Source organism: Podarcis raffonei, chromosome Z (assembly GCF_027172205.1).
Source record: "Podarcis raffonei isolate rPodRaf1 chromosome Z, rPodRaf1.pri, whole genome shotgun sequence".
In the NCBI taxonomy this organism is placed as follows: domain Eukaryota; kingdom Metazoa; phylum Chordata; class Lepidosauria; order Squamata; family Lacertidae; genus Podarcis; species Podarcis raffonei.
In genome coordinates this window covers 2,438,896-2,466,643 of record NC_070621.1, presented here as the reverse complement: position 1 = coordinate 2,466,643, position 27,748 = coordinate 2,438,896, and the positions used below count along the sequence as shown (strand labels likewise).

Genomic DNA, 27,748 nt, shown 5'->3' with positions numbered 1-27,748 from the left:
TTTTTTATTTATGTTTTCTTGATGTGGCGCTGATCTGTGTATACTTTGTTGACCTATGATCAAGGCAATTAAATATATTCTAACAATATTTCTGTAATTGATATGCCTAACATAAAGAAGTGATGCTATGTCAAACACTGGAAACCAGCCTTCCCCAACTGGGTGCCCTCCAGATGTGGAGGCTGGAGCTGGCTGGCTGCTCAAAACATCTTCCTTAAGTATAACCAATTGCATCCTCAGCCAATGCGGGATTTTCTTGGAATTGTTTAAGGGATGTTATTCCAGACTTAGAACTTTCTTGCACTTTTACTTTTCAGAAACAAAACCTACACATACAAGAAAATGCATTAGGCAAACCACACCATTTGAAGTTTATTATCCTTAATGACTACCAAATACAGAGGGCGTTCAAAATACACCAGGAAAGAGTTATTTACAGTCATTAAGAATTCAGGTGTTGTTTTGAAGGAGGCAAAATAGCCAGTTTAAAAATCAAAGAAGGACAACTTGCTTCCATATTTGGACGCCTGCAACTCGCCTTCAGTTGGTGGGTTTGGTTGTGGTCTTTGCCTAGAATGATAGGGATTCTCAGGCAGTGGCCGGTCAGTCTTCACTTTCGTGACCTGGAAGACAAAGAATCACATTGAAATGTGTGGTGAGCAGCAAACAGCCTGGAAAGTGTGACAAACAGGAAGCTTTGCAAAAAGAAGCCAGTCCATCCAAATGGTGCTTAGTGCAAACAAACCTATATCAAGGAATCCGAGTATAGAGAGGTGCCTTATTATGTACCAGAAATGGCAAAGCTGGTGCCCAGATGCTGGACTGTTATTTATTTAACTCTATAGTCACTTAGTACAAAAGTCTCTAAGTGACTTTTAAAAGCTTAAGAGCCTATAACGCCCACAATAAGTAATGTTTCAGTAAAATCACTGCAGTAACCCAGCAGGAAAAAAGTCAACAAACTAGGAAAACAAGCTATCAGCCTTGTTGTCAAATGTCTGGGAGAAGAGGTAAGTCTTACCCTGGCACAGATGGGAGCCAAAACAGAAAAGACCCTCTGCCATGCTGTCATCCTCCAAAGTTTCTCTGAAGGGGCACCCAAAGGAGGGCCTCAAATAAAAACCAAAAGGTCTGGGAGAGAGGTGACCTGAAAAATATTGGGGTCCTGAGCCGTGTGTGAGGTTAAAACCAACACTTTGATTTGGGCCTAGGCTGCCTGTGCAGCTGTGTCAGAATTGGTGTTCCAAAATCAGCTCATCTTGAGCCTGGCAGCTGCACTCTACTGCAGTTTCTGAACAGCTTTCAAAGGCAGCTTCACAGAAATTGCACCACAATGACCCAATCTTGAGTTTACCAAAGTAGACTACTTCAGCCAGATTACTGCAGCCCAGACAGCGTCATGGTTAGGCCACCAGCCTAAGCTGGTGGAAGGCACTGTGCACCACTGAGGCCACCTGTGCCCCAAGTAACAGCAGTAGATAAAGGAAGAAGCCTGAACTATGGGCCAGGATTGAAGCTGAGAGCCTTTTGTATGCAAAGCATATATCCTACTGCTAAGCTAGAGTGCTTCCGCTCCATGGCACACACACCCCTCCATGTCCTTCAGTGATTTCCCCCAACAGGAATTAGAAAGTGGTTATTCTAAGGCTCACTCTGACCTGCAGGGAACACACATGGGTGCTCCAACACATCAGATTATGGTTTAAAATAAACCATGGTTTAATGTGGGCAAGCTCCTTCCCCTCTCCTGACTGTGCTACACAGGACAGCAAACCAGCCCTAAACAAGAGAGTCTGGTTTGTTGTTATGTGCAAATTCAGGTTCCTGCAGACTTGCAGTGTGTAGGTAAACAAGCTACAAGCGGGAAGCCAAAAACAGACTTTGGTTTCTGCTTTTGGTTTGGAGACAAACTATGAGCCTGTATGAACCTGGGTTTGCACATCAGGGCAAGCTAGACTCCAGTTTCCTTCATCCCTGTATGGCACAGTCAGAAACAGGAGATAAGAAAAGCACTTCTCTGCATTAAACCACAGCTTATTTCAAACAATGGCATTGAACACTGCTTGTGAACTGGGGTCAGAGACACAATTTGAAACCCAGAAACCAGCTACCTTGAGAGCCAAATTTTCCATCTTGGCTGAGCCAAAAACAATCTGAAGATGACTAAAGAGAGCCCCCCTGTGTGGATGCTCATCACAAGGCAAAACTGCTGAAAAGGCTGGAATTTCTAGATACCGGCCTCAGTGCTTGGGGAGCTAGCCCTGAGGAAAGACTGTCCAAGTTTGCAAATTCCTCCTGGGCCGAAGTGCAGGATCAGGTGACAACACTACCATTCAGATGAGAGGCAAAATGAAAAACCCCTTGCAAGGAGTGATTAGGTTAACACCCAGTGCATGTAAGAAAGAGCCAGCAAACACATTCAGTTACCTTTGACAGCTGTCCCAGATCAGGTCTCACCCAGCCCAACTTATCCAGGACGCAATCATCAAAGACCTGCTGCTGCTTGCGGCACTTGCGAAGTTCTAGCAGGTTATTATAGTCAATGCAAGTCCAGTATTGGGTAAATGGCTCTGCACAATGCAGCTTAAGCTGCCTAGAAACACAAAGATGCTGCATTAATGTTTCCTGAAGTGAAAATGTAGGCAGAGTGATTCTTAAAAGGCACCTTTTTATTTTGCTCACACATGGGTTTGAAGACCACAGCAAGCTATGTGTTCTCTCTGGTTACAGCTGGAGTACCACAAAACTAAGTCATAGTGAAAACAGAAGAACTCTGGCCTGTAATGCCAACTCAGACTGCAAATATTTTCTACATTCGTGCTACCACCCCCATACCATGCAAAATCCCTTTGGCAAATAACACAAATACGTTTGTCAATCCAAAACTGAGAACAACAACAGGGTAGCATCCAATCAAAAAAAGTAAACAGTGTTAGTGTTACTGCCTTTCAGTTTTTCTACAAAACTGAAGGAAGCATAGTGGATTTATAAAACTGTATTTCAAGTTCTTACAGCATCTGATACATGACATTTTGGCAATTTAAAATCCAAGTCAGATGTGACCTATCACTGACAGGAACTTTTCAAAATTAGGAAGTTGTTCCCAACATGGAGGGGAAAGGAGCTACAGGGCACGAATTGAGTCATCAATTAAAGACAATAAGGGGTAACCATTTGAACTCACTATAGAATTAGAGGGAAGTTAAAACAGAAGATATCTGAGAAGAAACGTGTGTGTGTGTGTGTGTGTGTGCGTGTTTTAAAGAACACAGCAGTTGTCACAGGCACAATAATTGCCCTAGCAGATTGTAAAAGAAATCTGGATTCAGATCCCTTGCCTTGGATGAACCTGTGTGTCTTTCAGGGTCACTTCAGAGATATGATTTTCCTACAGAGTTAATCTTGGAGCTGGAGAAGCAAGTAGGTTATGAAAAAAGAATAGTTAAAACAGCATCATGTCACTTGCTTATTTTGACATAAGCAAAATTACTTACTCATTTACCGGTTACATTTATACCCTGCCTTTCCCTTAAAAAAATCTGTAGGTACCTAACAGCAACAACATTCACAAGATAATTTAACCAATGTCTAATAAGACATGAGCAGAATTTGCTGTAGGGGAAGAGATTCAAGTTTTCTTTTGCAATATGAACCTGCAAAGCCTTTGGGAGGCGGGATCTCAAATACTAAAAATGTATTTCTGGCCAAAGGAAGAAGGCAAAATTACTAGAAGGGCATGGGAGTAGTTTTATTTATTTGAAGGATTTTCTTTAGCCCTGCCCTTCAGGCGAAAATAAGCCCCCAAAGATCAGTAATAATAGATGGGCCTTTGGTCCGACTCACCAAGACTCTTCAAATGGCATACCTGAAGAAGTCCATTGCACACTTGTTCACTTCCTTGCCTTCCTTTAAACATTTCCGTGGGTCCTTCTCTTCCCAGCGGCAAAGCATGAACTCCTTGTTGGGCTTGTCACACTGTGAGCCATAATGATGAGCTGCTGCTTTCAGTACGGATGAGGTTACATTTACCTGAGGAGCAAGCCAGAGAGTTAGCAACTGGCTGAGGGTGTGTGTCTGGGAATGCATAGGACTCTTACAAGCTCCACGAGAGCCTATTGAATGAAGAAGAGCTAAGCTGCAGGCATGCATTCTGCTTCTCATATATGCAAAATGGGGGTAAGGTCCTGCACTCACAAGAATGCCAAGGGGCAGCACACAATGAAACTTGTGTACTATACACAAACATTACAACACAATATATTTCATTTATTTAACAGAATTTGTATACCACTTAACTGTAAATAAAACCTCAACATGGTTTGCAAAGAATATGAAATATGAATTGAAGTTGTCCATAAAAGTTGAACGCAAAACAGGTTTTTTAAAAGCAAGACATAAATAAAAACAACCAGTTAAATATATTAAATATGTATGTTGCATACTAAGATTAGATATTAAATTACATATCAGCTTTACATCTCTGGGTACGCTTGCCTAAACAAAGAAATTTCAGCAGGTGTAGAAGAGAGCACAGTGAAAGTTCTAGCTTAGTCAAGGCACAGGGAGTTCCAGAGTGTAGGAGCTACCACAAGATAATTAATTAAAAAACAGATTTTTAAAATGACATATAGAAGTAATAACAGGAAATGTTTTATGTAGGATGACACTAATTATTAAGACAATGAGAATCTTTTTACTTCAAATGATTCCAATACTGGGCGAAGCAGGTTGTCTCAAGATATGGCAAAGAGAAATTTCCAAATTCCTGTGGGAAGGGAAGAAACCTAGGATTAAACACCTGATCTTAATAGACATAAAAGAGAGAGGAGGCTTTTCTCTACCCGACCTAAAACTTTACTGCGAGGCAGCCTGTTTCACCTGGCTAAAAGATTGGTGCACGTTGCAGGATCCGGACCTCCTGGACCTGGAAGGTTTTGACAACCGTTGGGGATGGCACGCCTACCTGATATATGGAAAAGCAAAAATTCATAACAATTTTACCAACCATATAATAACAAAGTCACTCTTTGCTGTATGGGAAAAATATAAAGACCTGATGGAGCCTAAAGTCCTGTGGTGGACTTCTCCAATAGAAGCCATAGCAGTAAAACGGAAAAATACTCAGGAAAGCTGGCCAACATATAAAACACTTCTAAAAAATGAAGATAACCAAATAAAATTAAAAAACTTTGAGGAAATAAGAGAACACATCTCAGACTAATTCCAATACCATCAGTTATTTGAAAGATTTAAATCTGACAAACAAAAGGGGTTCTCAACAGAAATTTCCCAATTCGAATCTGAACTTGTAAATTCTAAAAGAAAAACTCTTTCCAAAACTTATCAACTCCTCCTCGACTGGACAGTCAAGGAGGAGGTGGTAACAGTGGCAATGGTGAGGTGGTCTCAGGATTTTGGCCCTTCAATAACCATGGCCCAATGGGAAAATTTATGGAAGATCAATTGGAAATTCACAAATTGTTACACGATTAGAGAGAACTTTCAAAAAATGCAACATCGATGGTATCTAACACCATGGAAACTTTCAAAAATGTGTAAACATGTGTCAAGTAATTGTTGGAGATGCGGAGACTCAGGAGCATTCTACCATATGTGGTGGATATGTAGGAAAACACAGGTATTCTGGGAGAGTATCAATGCAGAACAGCAAAAAAATGCTAAAGATGTTTTTCAATAAAAAACCAGAGGCCTACCTCCTGGGAATAACAGATTTGGATATTCCACAAAAGAGGTATGGTATCTTTTTATATGCAATGGCGGCAGCAAGAGTTTTGATCGCAGCAAAATGGAAGAGTAATGAAATCCCCTCTATACAAGATGGGATCCAAAAGCTGACAGAATATGCCAAATTAGATGGTTTATCAGAAAAAATAAAGAATAAATCAAAACAGGAATTTGTTTCAAAATGGGAGGTTTTCAAAGAATATCTGAAAAATAAATATAGTAGTTTAAATTCTGTTGCAGCATTTGAGGAACTTCAGTAATAGTTGCAAGGTAGATATATGAAATTAGATTTATTAAGAATAAGTTTAATTATGATAAAAGTGTGTATTGGCAATGAGTAATATGAATTTGAAATATGGAATAGATGGGAGGTTGGGTCTTTAGTGTTAAGACCAATAGATGTTTTAATGTTTGCTAAGAAAATTATGTGTCTATGGTTATTCTTGTGTGAAATTTGGTATTTGTGTTTTTTTTCTTTTTTCTTGTTGTATCAATAAAAAACTTTATTAAAACAAAAAAGTAAAAAAGAGAATCTGAACGTTCACTTTTAAACATTTTGTGAGAACAAGGGTTAGTATGAATGTGGTAGGAGGGAAAAGATACACATATATGTGTAATATCAAGGTATTTAACGAGTGGAGTGTATAATCCCCCCAGGGGCTTATGATAAGCAATACAATACTCTTAATAAATCATACCCCTCTCTACACAAATGTTTTGCACAAGATTGTACATCTTATTGATTATCAATGACATCAGCGGCCAAAGTAGCGGGAGGAGAGAAGATTGTCAATCAAGAATATGTAATTTGAATTAAAAAACAAAAGCCAGTTGACAGCAAGGTAGGAGTTTTCATACAATATAACCCTTCACAGATAAGAATCCATATTCTGCCATAGAAATCTACGAGACCCTTTGTTGTCCCTCTGAAAATTATTATTGCATTTTTATACAGTAAACTTGCAGTTGACACAGGAGTTGAATCCAGGGATTTTTGCGCCTAAAGCCAAAATTGTGTATAGTCAAAGCACACTAGGTTGAATGGCGGGTGGCGTTGCCAAAGTCTTTTTTCCTGGATTCCCACCCCTTTTCCGTCCCCCTTTTATTTTGTTTTTATCAATTTTTTTGACAATCATTGCAGGGGTTGAACTAGATGGCCTTTGGGTTCCTTCCAACTCGTAAGATTCTATGATTCAATGAAGCACATAAAGCTGAATGTGCTCAAGTTAAATGTAAATTGTGGGCTCGCTGTACCTTTTCCTCTGAGGAGCTCAAGGTGGTCCCCCCCATTGTATCCTCACAACCACCCTGTAAGGTAGGTCGGGTTGGGAGATGGCTGCTGGCCCCAAGGTCACCCAGTGAACTTCACGGCTCAGTGCGGATTTGAACCACACACACTCAGCCATGAGGCCTGGAGCCAGTCCTTGGGAGAGCCAGCATGGGACAGCGGTTCGTGTCGGAGTAGGACCTGGGAGAGGACCAGGGTTCGAATCCCTGCTCTGCCATGACGCTCACTGGGTGACCTTGAGGGTCAGAGGCTGCCACTCAGCCTGGCCTACCCCACAGGGTGGTTGCTGTGGCCAGAAAGCTGTCTGCGGACAAACGCCAGCTCCCTCGGCCTGGAAAGTGAGACGAGCGCTGCGCCCCACAGTCGCCTTTGGCTGGACTTAACCGTCCAGGGGATCCTTTACCGTTTACGTTACCTGTGGGGATCAAAGGAGGAGCAGGCGAGAACCACGTACACCAACCTTCAGGGGGAAAAGCGGGGTACAAATGCCATAAATAAATAAATAAATAAATGGCAACACCTGCTGCAAAGGGTTTGAATTCCTGTTGAATTCCTCCTTGAGGGCTTTTATTTAGAAGAGATATTTACTTAGCTTTCTTTTTATATATAAACAAAAAACAAAGAAATTAAAAAAACATATAGTTCATAAAGCATACTTTTCAATAACAAATTTCTCTGACCTCCTCATACCTCCCCTTCTTGTATTCCATTTCAGATTATTTGTTCAGCAAATCCTTAACTTAAAGCATTACAGCTTATAATATCACCTTATTTTCTATCCAAACCCTTTTTTTCATCCATGTTCCTTTATATCATTACAGCTAGAAACCACTCAATTTCAATCCAACATCATTCAGCATTCCTTAATTTGAGATATTTACTTAGCTTTCATCTATTTTATTTAGAATGGGTGGAATGGCCAAAACCTGGCCCAAAGGGGGGGCCACGAGTCACTTTGGGGTTGGTGTATGCGTACGTTTGTGAAATGACTTTTCTCTGACATTTTGGGTCTTAAATGGGGGGGGGGAGGGAGAGGAAGCCCTTTAACAGCGAGGGGAGGGTAAAGAGGGGAGAGTCGACCCTGCCTGCAAATTGGGGGGAGGGGGCTACCTCACAGGGTTGCTGTTGTGGTGTAGCCTTATTGCAATGCAACGCAATTCACTGTATTGGGCTTGAAAGACGCCTTCTTTTGCTGCCGGCTAGCTGAGGAAAGCCAAAATTTATTCGCCTTTCGGTGGATGGACCCAGAGACCAGGACTAAAACACAGTACACGTGGACACGACTCCCACAAGGGTTTAAAAATTCGCCCGCACTTTTCAGGGTGGCTTTAGCCACGGACCTAGCTAGCTTCCCCACCTCCCCCGACCGCGTTCTTCTTCCGTATGTAGATGACCTTCATATTGCATATAAAGATGAAGACACGTGTCTGCAGGAGACCAAAGATCTCCTGAATCACCTGGCAGCAGCTGGCTACCGGGCGTCTAAGGCCAAAGCCCAAATCTGCCAGCCAATTGTCAAGTACCTTGGATTTGACATGTCCCACCAGCAGCGTAATTTAATAATGAGGGGGGGGGGTTATGGAGAAAACCGCGTAAGACTCCTCATGGAGCTCAAAGGGCGAGACAGAAACGTAACGAACAGATGCGGGGCGGGGACTGAGGGGGGGAGGGGAAACTGAGGTGGGGGTCCCCCTCATACATTTGTGAGGGGTGGGATCAATACCACCTCTTCCCCTCCCCCCGCGCCATTTCTCACGCTCACCTCATCCACTTCTAGCTCCTCCAGCGCGGGCACCTCCAGCGTGGGCATAGCTGCGAGCGAGCGAGCTGGCCCGGCGTATCCCGACCAGGTCTCTCCCCTTGGACTCTCCTTCGCCACCGGTCCTCACGAACCAGGCCAGACGCCAAGGCAGAAACTGCGCGTGCGCCTTCTCGCCGGCCGAGGGCACGTTATATCTGAGATACGCGCATGCGCCTAACACCCGCCAACTCCTTCCCTTTACCGTCTCTCTTCTCCGTCTATGTATGTATGCGAACACGAGGAGGATTTGGGCATGCGCATTTAGCCTTCCCGCCCCAGGGGGCGTGGCTAAAAGAGCTCCTTCTCGCGGAGGATTGGTCCGCTTGTCACTCTTCTCGCTCCTCCCCCCGCCCGCCCGGCTGGCGGCTCGTTGCTGTGGCAACCGCAGTTTGCCGGGGCCTGCGCTCCAACAGCCGGGCCGGGCCTACCTGAGCGCGGGTGGCCGGGCATGGAGTACACCGGCAGCTACTACCGAGGGGAGCGCGTCAACGGCAGGTCGGGAGGGAGGCAGAGCGGGCGGGCGGGCGAGTAATGACTCCCGTGTTGGGGGGGAAACACTACGTGTGAAGGGTTTTTTCGCGTGTCCGTGCTAAAAAAGTACTATATGCGAACGGTTTTTCCTGTGTGTTAAAAAGAAAACCAACCACATCTGAACGATTTCCCCACCCGTGTTTGTTTTAAAAACAACAACAAGTGTACGGGTTTTTCCTTGTGTCCATGTTAAAAACAACAACGTGTGAGCGCCCCCCCCATAACCGCGTTAAAAAAAACTATGTCTGAACGGGTTTCCCGTGTCTCTTAAGCAAAACACCTTACGTGAATGAGCCCCCCTCCAGTGCTAATCAAAATATTACATGTAAACGGTTTCATCCTGTTTTTAAAATGCCATGTGTGAACGATATCCAGTATTGGTCATTCTCAGAGTAGACCCATTGATATCCATGCATTTCCATGGATATTTTTCTGAGTATGACTAATACTAGATTTCACTAAAAAAAAAAATGGCAATGCTTTTAATGACATCAGTGGGTCTACTCGAAGTATGACTGAGTTAGATATCACCCAATATTATTTATTCTCCTGTGACAGTTGATTTCAGCTGCTCAGACTTCTTACTGCTGCTGCTTTTATTTTTTATTTACTGTTTTATGATTATTTCCCCCACACTTTTTTTTTAAAAAAGCTGAAAAACACTCTGGATGTTTTGATAGAAAAGTGGCGTAGAATGAACAATCTTATTACCACCCCCCTTAGGTGCGCATGTTGGGACTCCTAATCTAAACAGTCTGAACCCTTTGTTGGTTGTGTTAAATTGTATTCTCCCTGTGGACTTTTCTGCAGGTTGGAGGGCAAGGGCTCTTACACCCTCCCAACAGAAACCAAGTATGTAGGCGAAATGAAAGATGGGATGTTTCACGGCAAAGGTGTTTTGCACTTCCCTGGAGGAAGCAAATATGAAGGGACTTGGGAAAATGGAATATCCATAGAGGTATACAGCACATACATGTACATCTGAAGCACTCTTCCCTATCGCAGTGCCCTTCAGCCTCAGGGGCTGTTCAGCCTCAGTCACCACCAGAGGAGCCTATAAAAAATATTGGACCCTAACCCTAACCCCCCCCCCATTGATGGGCATTTCCATTCAAATGGTATGCATGTGCCACATCATGTGATCAGTTGTGTGGGACAGGGCTTACCTGCCCCCCCCCCAATATTTTATTCAAGTTGGACTCCTGGCCACCACAGCTGGGGTTGATGGGTGCTGCAAGCCAAAACAACTTCATTGGATCCTCAGACTGGGGAAGGCAACCCTGCCTTTCAAGTGGGATCCATTTCAGAGGCCATACTGCAGCTGCTCCTCTCTTCAGAGGCTAGGCCAGCATCCATTTGCTGGTTTGTTTTAATTTGCTGTTTTATTATGTTATTTCAAGCTCCCATTTCTATTACTTTTTATTGCCTTCCCCTCACCCTAAGGCCCAGGGGTAGGCACTAAAATAAATATTAAAAGCAATTTAAAACAACTCCTAATCAATCTGATCTGATCCAGGAGGTATACTGTAACATTCCTAGGTACCTCTATCAGCACCCCATTACCCTTGAAAGCAAAACAGAGTCTCCATGTTCTCTCGTGTGTTCATAGACCATCTGGTGTTTGTGGACTTCCCAGTGGCATCTGGTTGACCACTGTGGAGAAGCAACGTGCTCTCTTCTTTATCCAACAGAGCTGTCCTTAACCCCAAATTTTCCATTGCAGGGGAAATATACTTTTGCAGATGGATTGGAGTATGAAGACAACAAATGGCATTATTGTGATGGCTATGACAGAAGGTTTTATACAGAAATCTGCAGAGGCCTGAAGCCAGCAGGTACTGCCTTGTTTAAGCTTTTCGATGTAACAGACCAACTGCATTAATTGAGAGGGACTACTTTCTAAGAAGAAGAAGCCTCAATAGGTGGCCCTTGGGCCACTTCAGACCCACCCCCCAACCTGCTGGGGTTGGCAGCAGCTAACCAAATAAATAGCTGCTGCTTCCTTCCTCTTCGTTGCTATTTGCTCCCATACATGGTTCCACTGCCCACGTTGGCTGCTGTCACCTACTGCTGTGTTTTCATTGGCTATTGTGCCCTGATCCCACAGACCTGATGCCTAGGTGGGATGCAGAGGGCTTTTCTTCAGTATTAAAATGAATGCATAGCCTTTGCTCACAAGGCATGTACATGGGAGTCCCTTGAAGCTTTGGATCAAGATGATATCATATCCCCCAATGTAATTGATTATTTATTGGCTATTCTCCTTAAAGACCTGGATATTTTAAGTGACTTCTTCATATGCTGATATCAGCCTGTTTTCAATTTTAAGGCATTTCCCAGCTTACAAACCTGGATCCTCCTCGGGTCATCCCAGCAGGCTGCTATGACTGTGGTGACGGCTTCTATAACCCAAAAACCAGAGTGGTTGTTGATTACCACCACCGGTTTCTGAGGAATGCAGGTATGGCTTTGTCAATCAGATCAGCAATACAATATTTGTGTGCTTACTATGTACTTCTAATGGTCTAGTTATTGAATCCTAAACCTTCACCATCAGATGCAATTTCAGTTACAAGGATTCAGGACTTGCAACAAAGATGTCAGCTATGGAAAGGGTGTGTGTGACCTTGGGAGCATGCAATATATAATTTGGGGTTCAATTGTTTCTTTGGGGTTCAATTCAGAGGAAATTGCAAAATAGAATTCTGCCATTTTATGAACAGATCATGTGTGCAGGAATATCAGACTCAGTGGAAGGCAAGGCTGGCCCAAAACATTTTGGCACCTGATGCAAACCCCCCACCAGGGAAGAAGGGGTGAGTGAGGATCTGCATCAGGAACAAGGCGATCAACCTTATCTGGCGGTTGAGATGGGAATCACAGGCTGTTGCAGGGCAGAAAGGGGCCTGCTCAGAATCACGCTTGGCAAGTGCAAAGTCCAGGAGACCCCAGAGGGCAGCTCCCACCACTTCTTCCCTAGGGGTGGGAGGAGACCAACAGCACCTCCTATTCACTGGGCTGTTGCAGAGGCCGCATTGAAGACGGGTACCCTGCTAAGGAGGTGGCAGATCTGGCCTGCAAGGGGTGTGTGGTAGCAGGTGATGTGTTCCTTGAAGGCCGGATCTGCTGACACCCAAGGCAGTTGCCCCACCTTGCCTCGTGGGTGAGCTGGCCCTGGTGGAAGGCTCATACAAGAACAAACTGAATTTGAGAAACTAATAATGAAATATAAAAGGCATATAAAAGCAAAAAAAAAATAATCAGTTAAATTTGATGCAGAGTAAAGAGCAGGTAAAGGAACATATGGTTTGTTGGACATTTGAGCACATGGGTTTTAAGACAGCCGGCTCTACATCTCTTCTTGTTAGACCAATGTGTCTTAGGTTGCACTCTACAGCTTCCTGCTGCTCCTCACACTTCTTTCTTGAACTTCAAGATAAGAGGTCAGGCTGGAACTACAAAGTCATGGTGGCCATGTCTTCCTGTAGTCTAGTTGGTTAGGGAAGGGGAGGGAATTAGAAGTAAAAAATTATTGAAATTTTAGGATATGAAATTCCCCATCATCCTGTTCTGCTTTTATTAAATTATGTAAGAGTCAGGAAGGCCACAACAGAAGGAATTTGTTTTGTATATGTTAACAGCATATACAGTAATTTATGCAAAGAAGTGAAGACAATCATCTATACCCCCAGTAATTGATTGGCATGAAAAAGTCTGGGAATATGCTCTTATGGCAAAATTGGCTTGTTATTTAAGGAGTAAGCAAGCACAAATACAATATTTATTTATGAAGAAACAGATAAGCTTCATTCAGTTTTGCCAATCTAGAGGATGCATCCCTAATACATTATTTTGTAAATCTCTTTGGGTTACCACTTATAAAGAAAACAACTAATAAGAGCAATAAATTAATAAATAATAAGTAATGTATGTTATAGTTTTTCAATCTCCTGTTCAATGTTATGGTTGAGTTTGAATTAATAATTTGGAGAGTGAGTAAAGGATTGTTTTTCTGATAAGGCTGAGGAGAAGAATACTGTTAAATTTTCCAGATAAGGCATAATGGTATAGGGTAAAAAAAAAAAGTTGTATGCAGTGTTAATATATTTAGGATTTCCTGCTATCTTTCAATTCCTTTTGAATTAGGGAACAAAACCAAGGTCTACAGTTTTAAAACACCCACACCCTTACACATTTTGTCAAGCTGTACTTTGCCACAAACCAGGAAACACTCACGGCAGGATTTTATTTTTTAACTTTTGCATCTTGCCCCCCACCAGTTGCTTAAAGGTAAAGGTAAAGGGACCCCTGATAATTAATTCCAGTCGCGAACGACTTGGGTTGCAGCACTCATCTCGCTTTACAGGCTGAGGGAGCTGGCGTTTGTCCGCTTCCGCAGACAGTTTTTCTGGGTCATGTGGCCAGCATGACTAAGCTGCTACTGGCACAACGGAACACCAAAACCAGAGCAGCGCACGGAAATGCCGTTTACCTTCCTGCTGGAGCGGTACCTATTTATCTACTTGAACTTTGCCGTGCTTTCGAACTGCTAGGTTGGCAGGAGACCAGTTGCTTAGGAAACTATATAAGGGGTCCCCATTATTTTCTCAACAGCCTCCCAGACGCTAGGCTTGTCTTAAAGGCAAAAGGTAAAGGTACCCCTGCCCGTATGGGCCAGTCGTGTCCGACTCTAGGGTTGTGCGCCCATTTCACTTAAGAGGCCGGGGGCCAGCGCTGTCCGGAGACACTTCTGGGTCACGTGGCCAGCGTGACGAAGCTGCTCTGGCGAGCCAGCACCAGCGCAGCGCACAGAAACGCCGTTTACCTTCCCACTATAAAGCGGTACCTATTTATCTACTTGCACTTAAGGGTGCTTTCGAACTGCTAGGTGGGCAGGAGCTGGGACCGAAAGATGGGAGCTCACCCCGCCGCGGGGATTCGAACCACCGACCTGATCGGCAAGTCCTAGGCACTGAGGTTTTACCCACAGCACCACCCGCGTCCCTTAAAGGGTTTCCCTCAATTAGCTTCATGGCTAAGCAAAGGTTTGAGCCTGGGTCTCTACTCACTACACCACACGGCTGTTAGTGTAAGGTTACCAGACGTCCCCGTTTCCTGGGGGCAGTCCCCAGATTTACAAATCAGTCCCCATACAAAATCCTGTCATTCCTATTGAGGTTGAAAAGTGTCCCCGGATTCATTGAAAAAAATCTGGTAACCTTATCTTAGTGGCCTTTGTAGTGGGTGAGGCAGGGAGCAGGGAATAAGTGTGGAGTTTGTGGCGTAATCTCTACTTCCAGCTGCTAAGCACGAGCAGATCTAAATGGCTCCTGGTGGCACTAGCCCAAAATACTGGAATGCGGTGGCTCTGCTGATGCATATGATAAGCACACGCTTTCCAAAAACACAGGAACCTAGACAGATCAACCCAGGCGGGAACGCCTAGGAATTCCTTTTTTTTTTTTAATCTCCGCTTTGAACTCTCCTTTGTTACACTTTATTACTATAAACTTACAACAGTATCAGCCCCGATTAAATGGCCCATTGTATGTGTCCCGTTTTGCAAAGCAATTGTCTGCAGAGTGTCCAGGAGGGCCCCCAGGCTCTTTTTGCTTTGAGGACATGGGTGTGAAGATGGGATGCGGCTCAGGAGTCCATCCCTTCCTTTAAGGGCACCAACACAATTGAAAGAGCCAGGGCTTGCCTGACATCAGAGGAACTCCAGTAGCCCCAAGAGAAGTCGTTCAAGGCTCAAGGCCACAGAGGTGACAAAATAGGCGGGTAAATAGCCAGGCTGTGTGCGAAAGAAGCCAAGGAAGTGGTCGGGAGTGAGAGGGAACAGATCCAGGACTGCTTCTTTACAGGAAAGGCAGGAAAACCCCGTCAGGCTGCCGGCCAGGTCTTGGAAGCATCAAAAGCAGATGGCAGGAAACATTCAGAAACCTTTGGCAAAACCCTGGTGGGCTTGCTTAAATTATGCCGTTTTCCTAAAGAGCTGGGCTCGAGATCAGATCAGCTTTTTCTTAGCCTCATGCTTTCTTCCTCTTTCCTCTGCCAACTTGAGATCACAAACGTTGGGATAGGAGACCCTGCAAAGGTGAGAAGTGAGATTCTAAAGAGGGGGAAACAAGTCCTGCTGCTCAGTACCATCATATATAGGTAGATAGATGGGTTTCATTATTTGCTATATTTTTGTTCTGCTTTTCAATCCATTATTGTCTCCCAAAGCAGGTCACATCACTAAAACAAAGGCAGGGAGAAGGGAAAGACAGGCCCTGCCATAAGGCTTAGAAACCAGAAAAACAAGGAAAGGCAAATAGAGAGGAGCAGGAAGCAGTTTCCCTATAGCTGCTTCTTTGGCTGATTGGCAAGGCCAGGCTTTGCTCCATTCCTTGATGTTTTTCCTGGGAGGTAGCACGTCCCGCCTCCCAGTAGCCTTTAGGCCCCTTTGCGAATGGCAGAAGCCAGAGTGTGATAGAGGTCATAGAATGTTCACAAATGTTCTAACAGCTGGGGAAGAACGTTCAATATTTTGACTGCTGACCAAGCAATGCAGCTCAGCTCCTACGAGAGGAGGAGGTTTGTTAGGTCAGGATGAAAAACAAAGTTGCAGAGGAATTCAGGACAGAAGGATCTGGGTATTGGTGTCAGGAAGGAGGGCAGAGTCAGAAAATTGAGAGGTTGTTGGTTACAGGATGCAGCTAAGTGGCAGTGCAGAACATGCTGGGATAGTGGCTGAGGAAGCCTTGTGCTTGAGAAACGGGAGCCTGTGAAGGTGATAGGTGGAAGAATCAGAGGCTGAGGTAAAGATGCTTTTTGGAATGAAGAGTGCATGAGAATCTCAGAGCCTACATACCTGAAAGGCTGAAAGAAGAATGGGAAGCTGCCTCGTACACGGTCAGACCACCAGTCCATCTATTGCTAACTGACTAGAAGCTGATTTCCAAGGTGCCCAGGATGTCCCATTCCCAGCCCTACCCGAAGAGTAGCTGGGGGGCTGAACCTGGGACCTTCTCCAGGCAAAGCTCTGCAGCTTAAATATGACCCTTCTTGTAAAAAGAGCACCTGCTGTTGCAATGGCTCCAACCAAGGTCATGTATGAATGTCCTTCCATCATGCTACTTTCTCTCACTCTCCCATGTTGGTCCAGTTTGCACGTAACCACAAACCGTACACTACAGGCCTTTCAGTCCCATGCATAGGCGGCACGAAGGCTGAGCCCCTGTTCCTGCCTTGCCTGCACTGGCACATGCCTCCCCTCCCTCCAGCGGCTCCTGAGAGCACACCTGTGCCTTTAGAAAGCAGAGTGTGTGCGAAGTGGCCCTTGAAACACAGGACAATTTAGTCATTTATATGCCAGTTGCCTTTTTTCTTCATTGCTGTTCCAAATTCAGAGGAGGTCCGACTCCTGCAAATGTGAACTCCTTTGACAGCTCTCCAGGAATGAAAAAAAGGAATGCATTAAAAAACAAAAAAATAAATATGGTTATTTAGACACTTTGCAAATGAAATACACTGGGTTTTTGATCAATCACCTCAAGTTCTTCACTGCTTATTTTTATTTGATATTTTTTTAAAAAAAATATGCTATACTATAACTCTTACTTGCTTTTGTATATATAATCATTGTGAATTACAAGCCGTGTGAAAGATTTTAGCTCTGGGGCATTTGCCAGATGGTTGATTTTGCTTTTTTTTTCACATGACAAAAGACATAATGTTTGTGGCAGGCCCTGAGAAATTGTTGGTAATCAGTGTATTCTTCAAAGGAACGGGCGCCAGACCTGTTTGCAAGAATGTTCAGCTTTTGCAGAAATTAATTGTGAGCACTTTTAGTCTCTGCTCCTGAGCATGGAACAAAACCAAATTGTGCCAATTGTTTTGCTGGTTTTCCATCACATAGCTACGTGAGCAGAGGAGAGGTAGATGGGACGTGGGTTGTTCTTGTTTTTAACATGCTATAGTTTGCTGCCCATTTATTGATCATTTTTCTGCTTGGGCTGGGAATGTCAAAAATATTGCCATACAGTTCAATGCATAAACCTAATGCTTGGAAGCACCGCTTGGTGGTTTTGGGATGTGGGCAGCTGCTTTATTGCCCATTGCTGTGACTGGCAGTGGCTCTCTAGAGCCTCAGGCAGATAAAGGTCTCTCCCATTTCTTACTGCTGATCCTGTATTTATTTATTATTAGATTTATATCCCACCCTTTCTCCAAAGACTTCAAGGTGGCATAAACACCACACTCTTCTAAGTACCCTCCCTATTTTATCCCCACAATAACCCTGTGAGGTAGCTTAGGCTGAGAGTGTGTGCCTGGCCAAGTGGGGGTTCGAACCCTGGTCTTCCAGGCCCTAGTCCAGCACTCTAACCACTGTGCTACACTGGCTTTCATTGGAGGTGCTGGAGATTGAACCTGGGACTACAGGTTTAGGACTACAGCTCCCAGCAGGCCCAGCCAGGTTGGGCATCTTGGACTACAAGTTGAAAGTCCAAAGCAGCTGAAGGGCTCCAGTTTGGTGAAAGCTGCTGTTGAACACCCTGCATCCTGGGCCATACTGCCCAGTCACAACATGAGAGATTAATGGCTGAGCTTCAGACCTTCCACACAGAACTCCCTGCTCCAACTGCCAGCATTTCTCCAAGGCTCAGCAGGGGTAACTTGAAACCCTTTAACCAGAAATGGAACCTTTTTTGTAATTTTTCTAAATGCAGAGCATTTTATATAAGAAACAGCAATATTTAAGATCACAGCCCATCTAAGTATGCTGATGAATCATCTCCTGAGTTTTAAAAAGGACCATGGAGTTGTACCATATAAATACATGAATGCAAAAAATCTATCTACTCCTAGGATTTAAAGAAAGTTTCATAAGTAGGAAGAACTCCCTTTACTTTGTCTTGGCCCATGGTCAGAGCTCACTGCTGAAGCAACAGTTCTCTCTAAGATCCCGCCTTCCTGAACTGGGGGAACAGAAACCCAGTATTTGATCTCCTCTTGTCTTTTCGTGTTGCTGTGTTCAGCAGTCATTTGACTCCAAGGAGCAAGATGGGTTTCTGTGGTGTCAGCTGCAGAGAGGAGGAGGTACTTCAGCTGGAACCTCCAGCAGTTGACAGTGGCAACTCTCCAGGCTGTTCTCTCTTCTCTCTCCTCCCCACTCAAGCAGGGTGGCAACTCTATTCCAAGGGCCATTAACCCATAGGGCTGAGGCACCTTACCAGAAACAGCACCCCAGAGCTCTGGAATGCAGCTGTGGAGGATAGTGCTCTCTTGCCTTAAAATATATCTTCGGGAGCTGTCTCTTGGCAACAGCCAGCAAGGGAAGGCTGGTCTCCATTGTGGGCTGAGCACCACTCCATTGCCCCAGAGGACCTTAGTGCTGCTAGTAGGCACAGACTGAAGGACAAGCTCAATGATGACGGCAGGAAATGTCACCTGAATATTCCTGGCACCAGCATATCTGTTCCTGATATCAGACTTAACAGAGATTTTTATTGTTAGAACCTTTTGTGAGGCAGTTTGAGAGATTCCTGGGGATAGAAAATCAGATACAAGTATTCTAAATAAATAACAGCACCTGTAACTTTCTCTCCTGGCCATCTTTTCTACTCATCTCCTATGGCAATGTTGCTGAACTGACTCCCAACACATGTGGCCACTGATTATGCATTCTGGGGCTGATGGAAATTGTAATTCAGCAACATCTGGAAGGCCAGAGACTCCCCATCCCTGCCCTATGGGCTCATCTTCCTGGCAATACATATATTTGAGCCATTTTCAAAGCAGGCCTCCCTGGGGAGATGTGGAGGGGAGGAATTTAAGCATCTCCCCACCACACCTCCAGTGTGTATCATGGAGGTGATAGCCACCCACCATTTCCCAAAAAAATCCATAGAGATCTCTTAGAAGCAGGCACCTTCTAGGTTAAGGGGTTTCACAGAGGATGCCTTGTCTGAGAGCCCCCAAAATTCTGGTGCTGGTTTTATGTTTTAAATCACAAGAGTGGGGACCTGTGGACTCCCAACCTGTTGTTGGACTGTCATCCACCCCAGTCAAGATGGCCAGTGCTCAGAATTCCATACATTCTCTAGAACACGCATGTGCTGTTGATGAAGCAGAAACAGTGGCAAGCTTTACATACCTCCTGAAGACACATCTGTTTAAACAAGCATTCCCGGGCCTATAAAATTCATCACATTGTTCTGTTCTATTATTTATCAGTATTTAACTCAATGTTTTATTGATAGCTTCTCTGGTTTAATGATGTATTCCTTTGTATCTTTAGTTATAAATGTTGTATATACATTCTTCTTTTAATTATCTTTCTGCGTTTCATGTAAACTGCTTAGGGAGTTTGCATATTGTTTGTAAATGATGATGATAATGTTGACGAAGATACTGGGTAAGAGGGCTGGGAACAACCTCAGCCTGACACAGTGGGGAGCGGCTGCCAATCACAGTTGACCAAGAGTCTGTCCTGGGCAAGATGGCAAGATCTGAATTCTCCCGGTTTCCGGACCTTAAAACAATTGCTGCTATGAAACCTGCAAAGGTTTAAGTTCCAATCCTTGGCTTGCCAAGAATAACAGGGAGTGTTTGGGTTTTAGCTCTCCCAGTGCAGATGCTGAGAAGATTGTGATGCATGTTGCTTTACAGCTTGTGGGCAACTGTGTCGTGTAACATTAACAAGTGTTAAAAATGTCATCCAGGCTGGGAATTTCCTTTTAATGGGCAATTTGGAATTGTATGAGTTAAATGGAAATGAGAGAGTAAAGCATTATGGGGTGAAGGTTAATTGAGTATTTTAAAGTTTCCGCTTGTCAGCCAAGTTGCAGTGGAGTATAGTGGGTGGGTGGGGGGTTCTATTAGTAGGCATGGCCCTGGGCTGCAGAAGTGTCTTCATGCTTCTCCAGTGTGAAGAAGTTTCACAGGACATTTCCCAAAATCACTACTATTTAAAAATGCACCATTGTGCATTTTGCTTTTAAATGCTTTCTGGGACAGGGAAGTTCCTGGATTTTTACAGGTTCGTACAGATCGCATTTACCCCATTTCTCTTATAAAAGCAAGCCACAGATGGGGCCCCACCATTTCTTAATAGTTCAAGGACCTATTTGGGCAGCTTTGGGAAGAGGTAGAGTTCTGCATGACTGAGGTTTGTAAATTAATACGTGGAGCAGAGAAATGTATATTTTCCATCCTTCCCCCTATAACAGTATAGCTTAGGAAGTCACTCAGTTGAATTGATTGCCATTCAGTTCAGGAGAGACAGTCACGACAAAAGAACTTCTTCATAAAGTGCATCATTAACTTACAAACTTTACGGCCACAAGGTATGGTAATGACCCCAAGCTTAAATGGTTTTGAAAGGGAATTTGACAGACTCATGGAGGCCTGACCACAGAATTTGGAAATGATGGCTAGATAAAACCTCCAGATTCAGAGGCAGTGTACCACTCCAAATCAGCTCATAGAATCATAGAACTGGAAGGGAACCTGAGGGTTATCTAGTCCAATCCCCTGCAATGCAGAATCTCAACTAAAGCACCCATGACAGATAGCATCCAACCTCTGCTTAAAAACCTCCAAGGAAAAGAGAGTCCACGCCCTCCTGAGGGAGTCTGCTCCACTGTTGAACAGCTCCTAAACTGTCAAAAGGTCTTCCTTCTGTTTAGTCAGAATCTTCTTTCTTGTAACTTGAATCCATTTGTTTGGGTGCCACGCTCCGGAGTAAGAGAAAACAAACTTGCTCCATCTTACATGACAGCTGTTTAGGTAGTTGAAGATGGCTACCTCCCCTCAGTCTGCTCTTATCCAGGCTAAACATATCCAACTCCCTCCACCATTTCCTTGATCAACTTGGTCACCTGCCTCTTCATGTGTTGCAGCTTGTCAATATCCTCCTTACATTGTGGTGTCCAGAACTGGACACAGGACTGCAGGCATGGTCTGACTCTGACCAAGGCAGAAAAGAGCAGCGCTATTACTTCCCTTGATCTGGACAATATACAGTACTTCTGTTGATGTAGTCTAGAATAGTGTTAGCTTTTTTTCTTCTTCCTTTTTTACTAATGGCAAGCCAGCATCTGCCATCTTATATTTGTACAGCTGGTTCTAGATGCCTAAGTGCAGAACGTGGCAGTTGTCCCCATTGAAATTCATTTTGTTAGCTTGTGCCCAGTTCTCCAGTCTGTTAAGGTCATCTTGAATCCTAATTCTGTCTTCTGTGGCATTAGCTATCCCTCCCAGTACGATGTCACCTGCAAGTTGGATGAGCATCCCCTCAGTTCCTTCATCCAAGTCATTTATAAAGACACTGAGCAACAGCAGGCCCAGGACAGAACCCTGCAGCACCCCACTTGTCACTTTCTCCCAGGATGACTAGGAACCATTAGTGAGCACTATTTAGAGTCAGTCAGTCAGTCAATGATACAATCGTATCATAGATTCATATCATATATATTATTCAATCCTATACCCTATAACCATAGCATATATAATAATACCATATCACAGATCTTATCCTATAATACAGTCATATATCATACTGTAAGGTAAAGGTACCCCTGACCGTTAGGTCCAGTCGTGGCCGACTCTGGGGTTGTAGCGCTCATCTCGCTCTACAGGCCAAGGGAGCCGGCGTTTGTCCACAGACAGCTTCCAGGTCATGTGGCCAGCATGACTAAGCCGCTTCTGGCAAACCAGAGCAGCGCACGGAAACGCCGTTTACCTTCCTGCTGGAGCGGTACCTATTTATCTACTTGCACTTTGACGTGCTTTCGAACTGCTAGGTTGGCAGGATATCATACTGTACTGCCATATAACAGAATATCATACAATCATATCAAATCATACATTCATATCACACAGTCACATAATCATATCATACAAGCAATCATATACAATCATACCATAGCATATCATATGATCATGCAATCATACATTTTCATTCCTAGCTTGTGACCTTCCTGGAGGATCTAGTTGGTGACTGTGGAAAGCAAGATGCTGGACTAGATGAACCTTTGGTCCTGCGTAGGAGGGCTGTTCTTATGCATGTGAGAACTGATTCAGAGCAAGTGCTCTGCTGCAAAGATCGCCCTAGCATGGGGCCTTTTTATCCCCAAGGTTAGCCTGAGCTCCTCTGGGGGCCAGATGTCCAGGCCCAAGGGTGGAAAAGTACTGCAGGCAGCAAGTGACCAAGGTAAAAATTGAGTGTTGGGTTGGCAAGGAAGTTGGAGACTGGCACCATGGTCGGTGGTGTAGGAGAGAGAATATAAGGACATATGAACCTACCTTATTTCAAGTCAGGCCATTGATCCATCTGGCTCAGTATTGTCAATGCTGAGTGGCGGCAGCTCTCCAGGGTATTAGGCAGGGGACATTTCTGCCCTACTTGCAAAATTGTGCTTTGACCATGGCTTGATTTTGGGAAACAAAACTGACCCAGAGAGAAGCTGGTGCTTGGATGCACCTTCCAGGGATTCTGGGCAGATCTTCACCTGGCCTGCTGACACCTGTCATACTTCCTGGGCTAGTGTAGAATGCCTTGGAACATCCACCATTGCTTTATCTTTTTACTGCTAAGTGTTCCTGGGTGGCCCATTTCTCCTTTCTACAGAGAGCAACTTTCTTTTGTTGCTTCACGCGCTGAAGTCCTTCCCTGCCCCCCCACCCATCCCCATCTAAGTGATTTCTACTTCACCATGAACTGGGGCCACCAAAAAGGGGACAATGGAGAAAGAAAGAACTTTTAAAAGATGAAACGAGCAAGCATGGATTTGATTCTCACCCACAATGTGGAGAGCTGCCTAATTGCGCCGGGGTGATAATTTCCAGTTGATTAAAGAGTATTTGTATTCTTTCTCTCCCCACCCCGACTCCCTACCACCACATTAAAAAAAAACACCCCAAAAAACCCCAGAGGAAATCACATATGAAGGTGAAGATGTGCTTTGGTGTTCGCATTAATATAACCCAACAATTGCCTTTGCAAAAAGTAAAAAAAAGTAATTACAACTTGCTGTCTGGGGAGCACTAATCAAACTCCAGGCTTTAATTCTGCTTTAAATATGGATGAAACACAACTCTCCATGCTCACCCCGGTGCTGTGGGGTTATGGAAGCCGCCGGGGATGGCACGAGGGGATCTGCGTGGTTAACAAGCAGCTGCTGCCAAGCCAGATCGGCATCTGTGATTTAAATTGTTAGCTGCACAGTCAGGTAAAGTGTAAAAAGGGTGGTCGAGAGGCTGTTAAGTCCCTGGCCGCCAATTACGAACAATCAAGGAGGAGCCTGAACATTCGCTTAGTACAATAAACCCAGTTTGTCTTGTTTCAGGGGTGACTGCTGAAGAGGCTGCAGCTGCACTGATTCAAATACCCAGCAACTACAGTGATTATCAGGCAGCCTCCTCCTTTTAGGGTGGCAGAAGTAGTATGCTCAGCCCATCTCTTTTAACTCTTTAGTTTCCAACAGGTTTGAGCCTCTTCTCATGCTGCCAGGGCCCTGCAGACCTGGGGTGTCATGGTCCCAAGTCATTCAGCACAGATTTGGTCATGGATTCTCTTCCAAATACATGGGCATTGGAACTTAAAGGTGTATGTGATAATAACTTTCTGACAGTAAGAGCTGTTCCACAGTAAAACAGACTCCCCTGGAAGATGGTGGGCTCTCCTTCCTTGGAGGTTTTTAAGCAGAGGTTGGCTGGCCATCTGTCCTGGATGGTTTAGTTGAGATTCCTGCCTTGCAAGGGGGTTGGACTAGATGATCCTCGGGGTCTCTTCCAACTCTACAATTCTGTGATTCTAAGAAGAGACCCCCAAAGGCCCATTTGGTCCAGCATTCTGTTTTGCACAGTGGCTAGTCAGGTGCCTGCAGGAGGACAAAGGCACAAGCCCTACCTCGTTGACTTCCTCAGCTGGTATTCTAACTGGTACTGAACATGGACATTTTTTATAGATCCTCACCACAACTCTTGGATTGAGAGAGGCCAGACTTATCCTACCACAAGAACAGAGGAGCTTGGAAAATGCCTTGTGTTCCATCATTTTGGCCAGTCAAGAACCATTCCCATTCGTGGTGACTGAAACAGCTCCCCAGGCTTTAAATGTGACACATCTTTGCCTTCCAGGATCTACCAAATCTGAAGCATGTCTCTGGTTTGCAATACCCCACATCTTACAGATAAACACCAGTGCACACTAGCTGTCTGGAAAGCAGTTGAAAGACAAGCTTAACCTCAGTTGTGATTTGCAGCTGTTGGATGATCGAGTAATCCAGTGTTTCTCAACCTTGGTTCCCCAGCTGTTGTTGGATTGCAGCTCCTATCATCCCTGACCACGAGTCCTGCTAGCTAGGTCTTGAGCAGAGACTTTCCCCACTCAATATCTTCTAACTGGGAGCATCAGGCCTTATGCCTGCAAATAATGCCTTCAAGCATGGAGGCCAGAGCAGGTACCTTACTTGAAAAGAAAGTAATGCTATGTGTCACCCAACTTAATAATTGAGCCATTTTGGAGGAAGCTGTCTTATACTCAGTCCAACCATTCATTCATCTTAGCTCTGTATTGTCTACAATGACTGGTATAGCATGAGACTCTTGATCTCAGGATTGTGGATTTGAGCCCCACGTTGGGCTAAAAGTTGCCTGCATTGCAGGAATTGGACTAGATAGCCTTGTGGTTCCTTCCAACTCCACAATTCTGTGGTTCTGTGACTGGTAATAGCTTGCCAGAATTTCGGATGGAGGTCTTTCCCAGTCCTACCTGGGGATTGAGCTTGGGGCTTTTGCAGGCAAAGTCAGTGCTTTGCCACTGAGGTTTTGAAGGCGTGTGGTTCAGTGGATTGATTGTTAGCAGCATCCACAGAAGCCTGGCTTCAGATCCCTGGCTCAGCTGCAAAGCTCACTGGGTGACCTTGGGCCAGTCATTCACTCCCAGCCTAGCCTTCCTCACTGGGCTGTAGGAGAGAAAAGAAATGGAGAGGCTTCCATATGCCTAGCCCTGAGCCTCCCGGTAGGAAGGGCAGGATGCTGACGTGGCAAATAGTGCTGTAATTTAAGACGATTCGGCTTGCTGTGGTATGGGGTTTACTTAAACAAGGGGGTAGGGAGCAAGGGTTTGGATAGGGAAATGTCTCCAATGCCAACTTTTAAAGGGTGCATTCTGCTGGGCATTTATGCTGATTAAGCCTTCTAAAATGAATAGGAGTGGCAAGAGAGCACCATTATTTCCATTATTTTCAACCGAACTTGCGTTTAATAACTTTTTGCCCCAAAGGTGGTTAGGATGTCAGTGTTTGGCTTAGGCTGCAGTGCTAAGCATGCTTATTTGAAAACAAATCCTGTTGAAATTGATGGAACAGGGGAAAAAAACCCATTTTGAGCTGAAGCGTTAGCATTGCGTTTGGCTGCAGCTGCACACAAATATGAGAATAAGGTCTGCTTATAACTGGATGAAACAAGGAATGAGGTCACCCATATTGTCTCTAGCATTCTTACAGGAGGAGGGGAAGAATAAAACCCTGATTTCAACAAGACCTAAGTGCCAATAGATCTGGGATGGTGGTATAATTTTATGCTAACAGTAGGGCTTTAACCTTTAATGGGTTAAACAGATCAGTCAACTAACACTTTGGTCAATGGGGTCATCCACACTTCTGCCTGACTCAGTATTTGTGTACCATTTAATTCCTGCCCACCCCCCACCCACCCCGGTCCAAGAGCTTTTCTTGTTATTCTGCAACTGTGCCTTGCTAAAATCCGGTCTTACCTGCTGAATTGAAGCTTGGTTAAGCAAAATCTCTGTTCAGGTTTTCCGTGCATCTAAGAAGATCTGAATCAGCAGGTAAGATCTGATTTTCATAAGGCACAGCTACAAAATGACAAGAAAAGCTCTCGGACTCAGAGGAATTAATCAGTACATAGTACTATCAAAATACGGGCCAAGCAAAAGTGTGGATGAGCCCAATTAATCTATGTGTAACAATCCCAATTGGTGTGTTGAAGACACTAGTTTCTTTTTTGAAACCCAGTTTAAAATGCTTGAATGAAAATAATTAAAATATTCCTTCTGACAATGTGTGGTAGATCTCAATGATTTAATCCAGTCTTTGCCAACCTGGTGTCTTCCAGGTGTTTTGGACTACAATTCTCATCAGCCCCAGCCAACATGCCTGTATAATGCTGGGGCTGATGGGACTTGTAGTCCAAAACATCTGGGGGCACCAGGTTCGTGAAAGCCAATTTAATCAAATTATCTTGCACTTGCTTGAGGATGCCGAACAAAGGCACCTGTGTCAAAATTTTGGCACTCTGCAAAATGATTTAAATTAATGAATTGAGCAGTTTAAAAAGATTATATCAAATTGACAAACCTTGTAAATGTGAGCTATTTTTACATGCCACCCAAAATACTGGTTTTGTTTTTATCGTAACAAGAGTCACAAAGGTTTGGTGATAACCTGAAATTGTTTTCTTCTGTGTTTTTCCTTCCTGTACCTTCAGAAGTTTCAGGGACTGTTGCGGCTCTGATCTGTGCTCATTTTTATTGCTTACCAGCATCTAACATGAACTGTTCCCCCCATATCACAGGAATACAATGAACATCTTTGACACCTTTTAAATGCACCTTTGTCCATTTGGCAAAAAGGGGCATCCAATAAGGCAAGGAGGGCAGTCTGAATTGACTCATTATTGATGCTTCTTTTGTTTCTCACCCCCCCCATCCCACCCCCTCAGATGATGATGAACATGACTGGATTGTTAGGACCTGTCGGAAAGGTTGGGACGAGATCATTGGTTTCAAGCCAAAGGAGTAAACCTCATTAAGGAAAACAGAGAAACAGACTTCCCGTTGAAGCCTTCTGCTTCCCTGCTCAAGGACTCTGCACCTATAATTTCTCCATTAGGGTAGTTTTTTGTTACCTTTGCTAACCAAATAAGATGTAAACCCCTCACTTCATCAGCGGCATTAAGAGGAAATTGTGCAAATAATCACCCTATATTTACTATAATATTCCCACAAGGTGTGCAACCTGGTAGGCTTTTTATAGTCTATATTGTGAGCACAAAAGAATTAACTCAAAAGGCTGCCTTGCCGTCTCTCAACACCATATTATATACCAGTTGCACACCCACCCACAAGCTACAGTGGATCTTTCCCCTGCACTTGGATATTAATTGGCTGTTGTAACGGCGAGCTCAGAAGCGACGGTTTTTAATAACTGGTTTGCCAAAGGGGGAGAATGAAACCCATTTGCCACGAACATCGGTGTTCTCAACAAAGGTGATGGGGCGGGCTGCCTTTGGAATTCTAGGGCTGCAGAAGCATTTCTGAAATAAAAGAAAAATGGAATTGCACCGTTTCCTTTGATGTAAGTGCCAGC

General features: G+C 44.3%; 2 protein-coding genes across 4 annotated transcripts; one reads left to right on the top strand and one right to left on the bottom strand.

The window, feature by feature from the left end:
* Positions 1-343: 343 nt before the first annotated feature.
* NDUFA8 (NADH:ubiquinone oxidoreductase subunit A8) lies at positions 344-8,982 on the bottom strand. 2 transcript variants are annotated; one of them, XM_053373874.1, is made up of 4 exons: positions 8,796-8,982; positions 3,866-4,029; positions 2,428-2,593; positions 344-623 (listed from the first exon to the last, which is right to left on the bottom strand). In XM_053373874.1, the coding sequence occupies exons 1-4, from the start codon at positions 8,841-8,843 to the stop codon at positions 486-488; spliced, it is 516 nt and encodes a 171-aa protein (XP_053229849.1). In that variant the 5' UTR covers positions 8,844-8,982; the 3' UTR covers positions 344-485. The 2 variants fall into 2 exon arrangements, with proteins under 2 accessions (XP_053229849.1, XP_053229848.1); XM_053373873.1 differs by lacking the exon at positions 8,796-8,982 and having other exon boundaries at positions 3,866-4,268.
* A 204-nt stretch (positions 8,983-9,186) lies between these two features.
* MORN5 (MORN repeat containing 5) lies at positions 9,187-27,727 on the top strand. Of its 2 annotated transcripts, XM_053373638.1 has the most exons (6): positions 9,187-9,329; positions 10,176-10,323; positions 11,089-11,200; positions 11,695-11,826; positions 12,089-12,181; positions 27,102-27,727. In XM_053373638.1, the coding sequence occupies exons 1-6, from the start codon at positions 9,283-9,285 to the stop codon at positions 27,179-27,181; spliced, it is 612 nt and encodes a 203-aa protein (XP_053229613.1). In that variant the 5' UTR covers positions 9,187-9,282; the 3' UTR covers positions 27,182-27,727. The 2 variants fall into 2 exon arrangements, with proteins under 2 accessions (XP_053229613.1, XP_053229614.1); XM_053373639.1 differs by lacking the exon at positions 12,089-12,181 and having other exon boundaries at positions 9,194-9,329.
* The last annotated feature ends 21 nt before the right edge of the window (positions 27,728-27,748 follow it).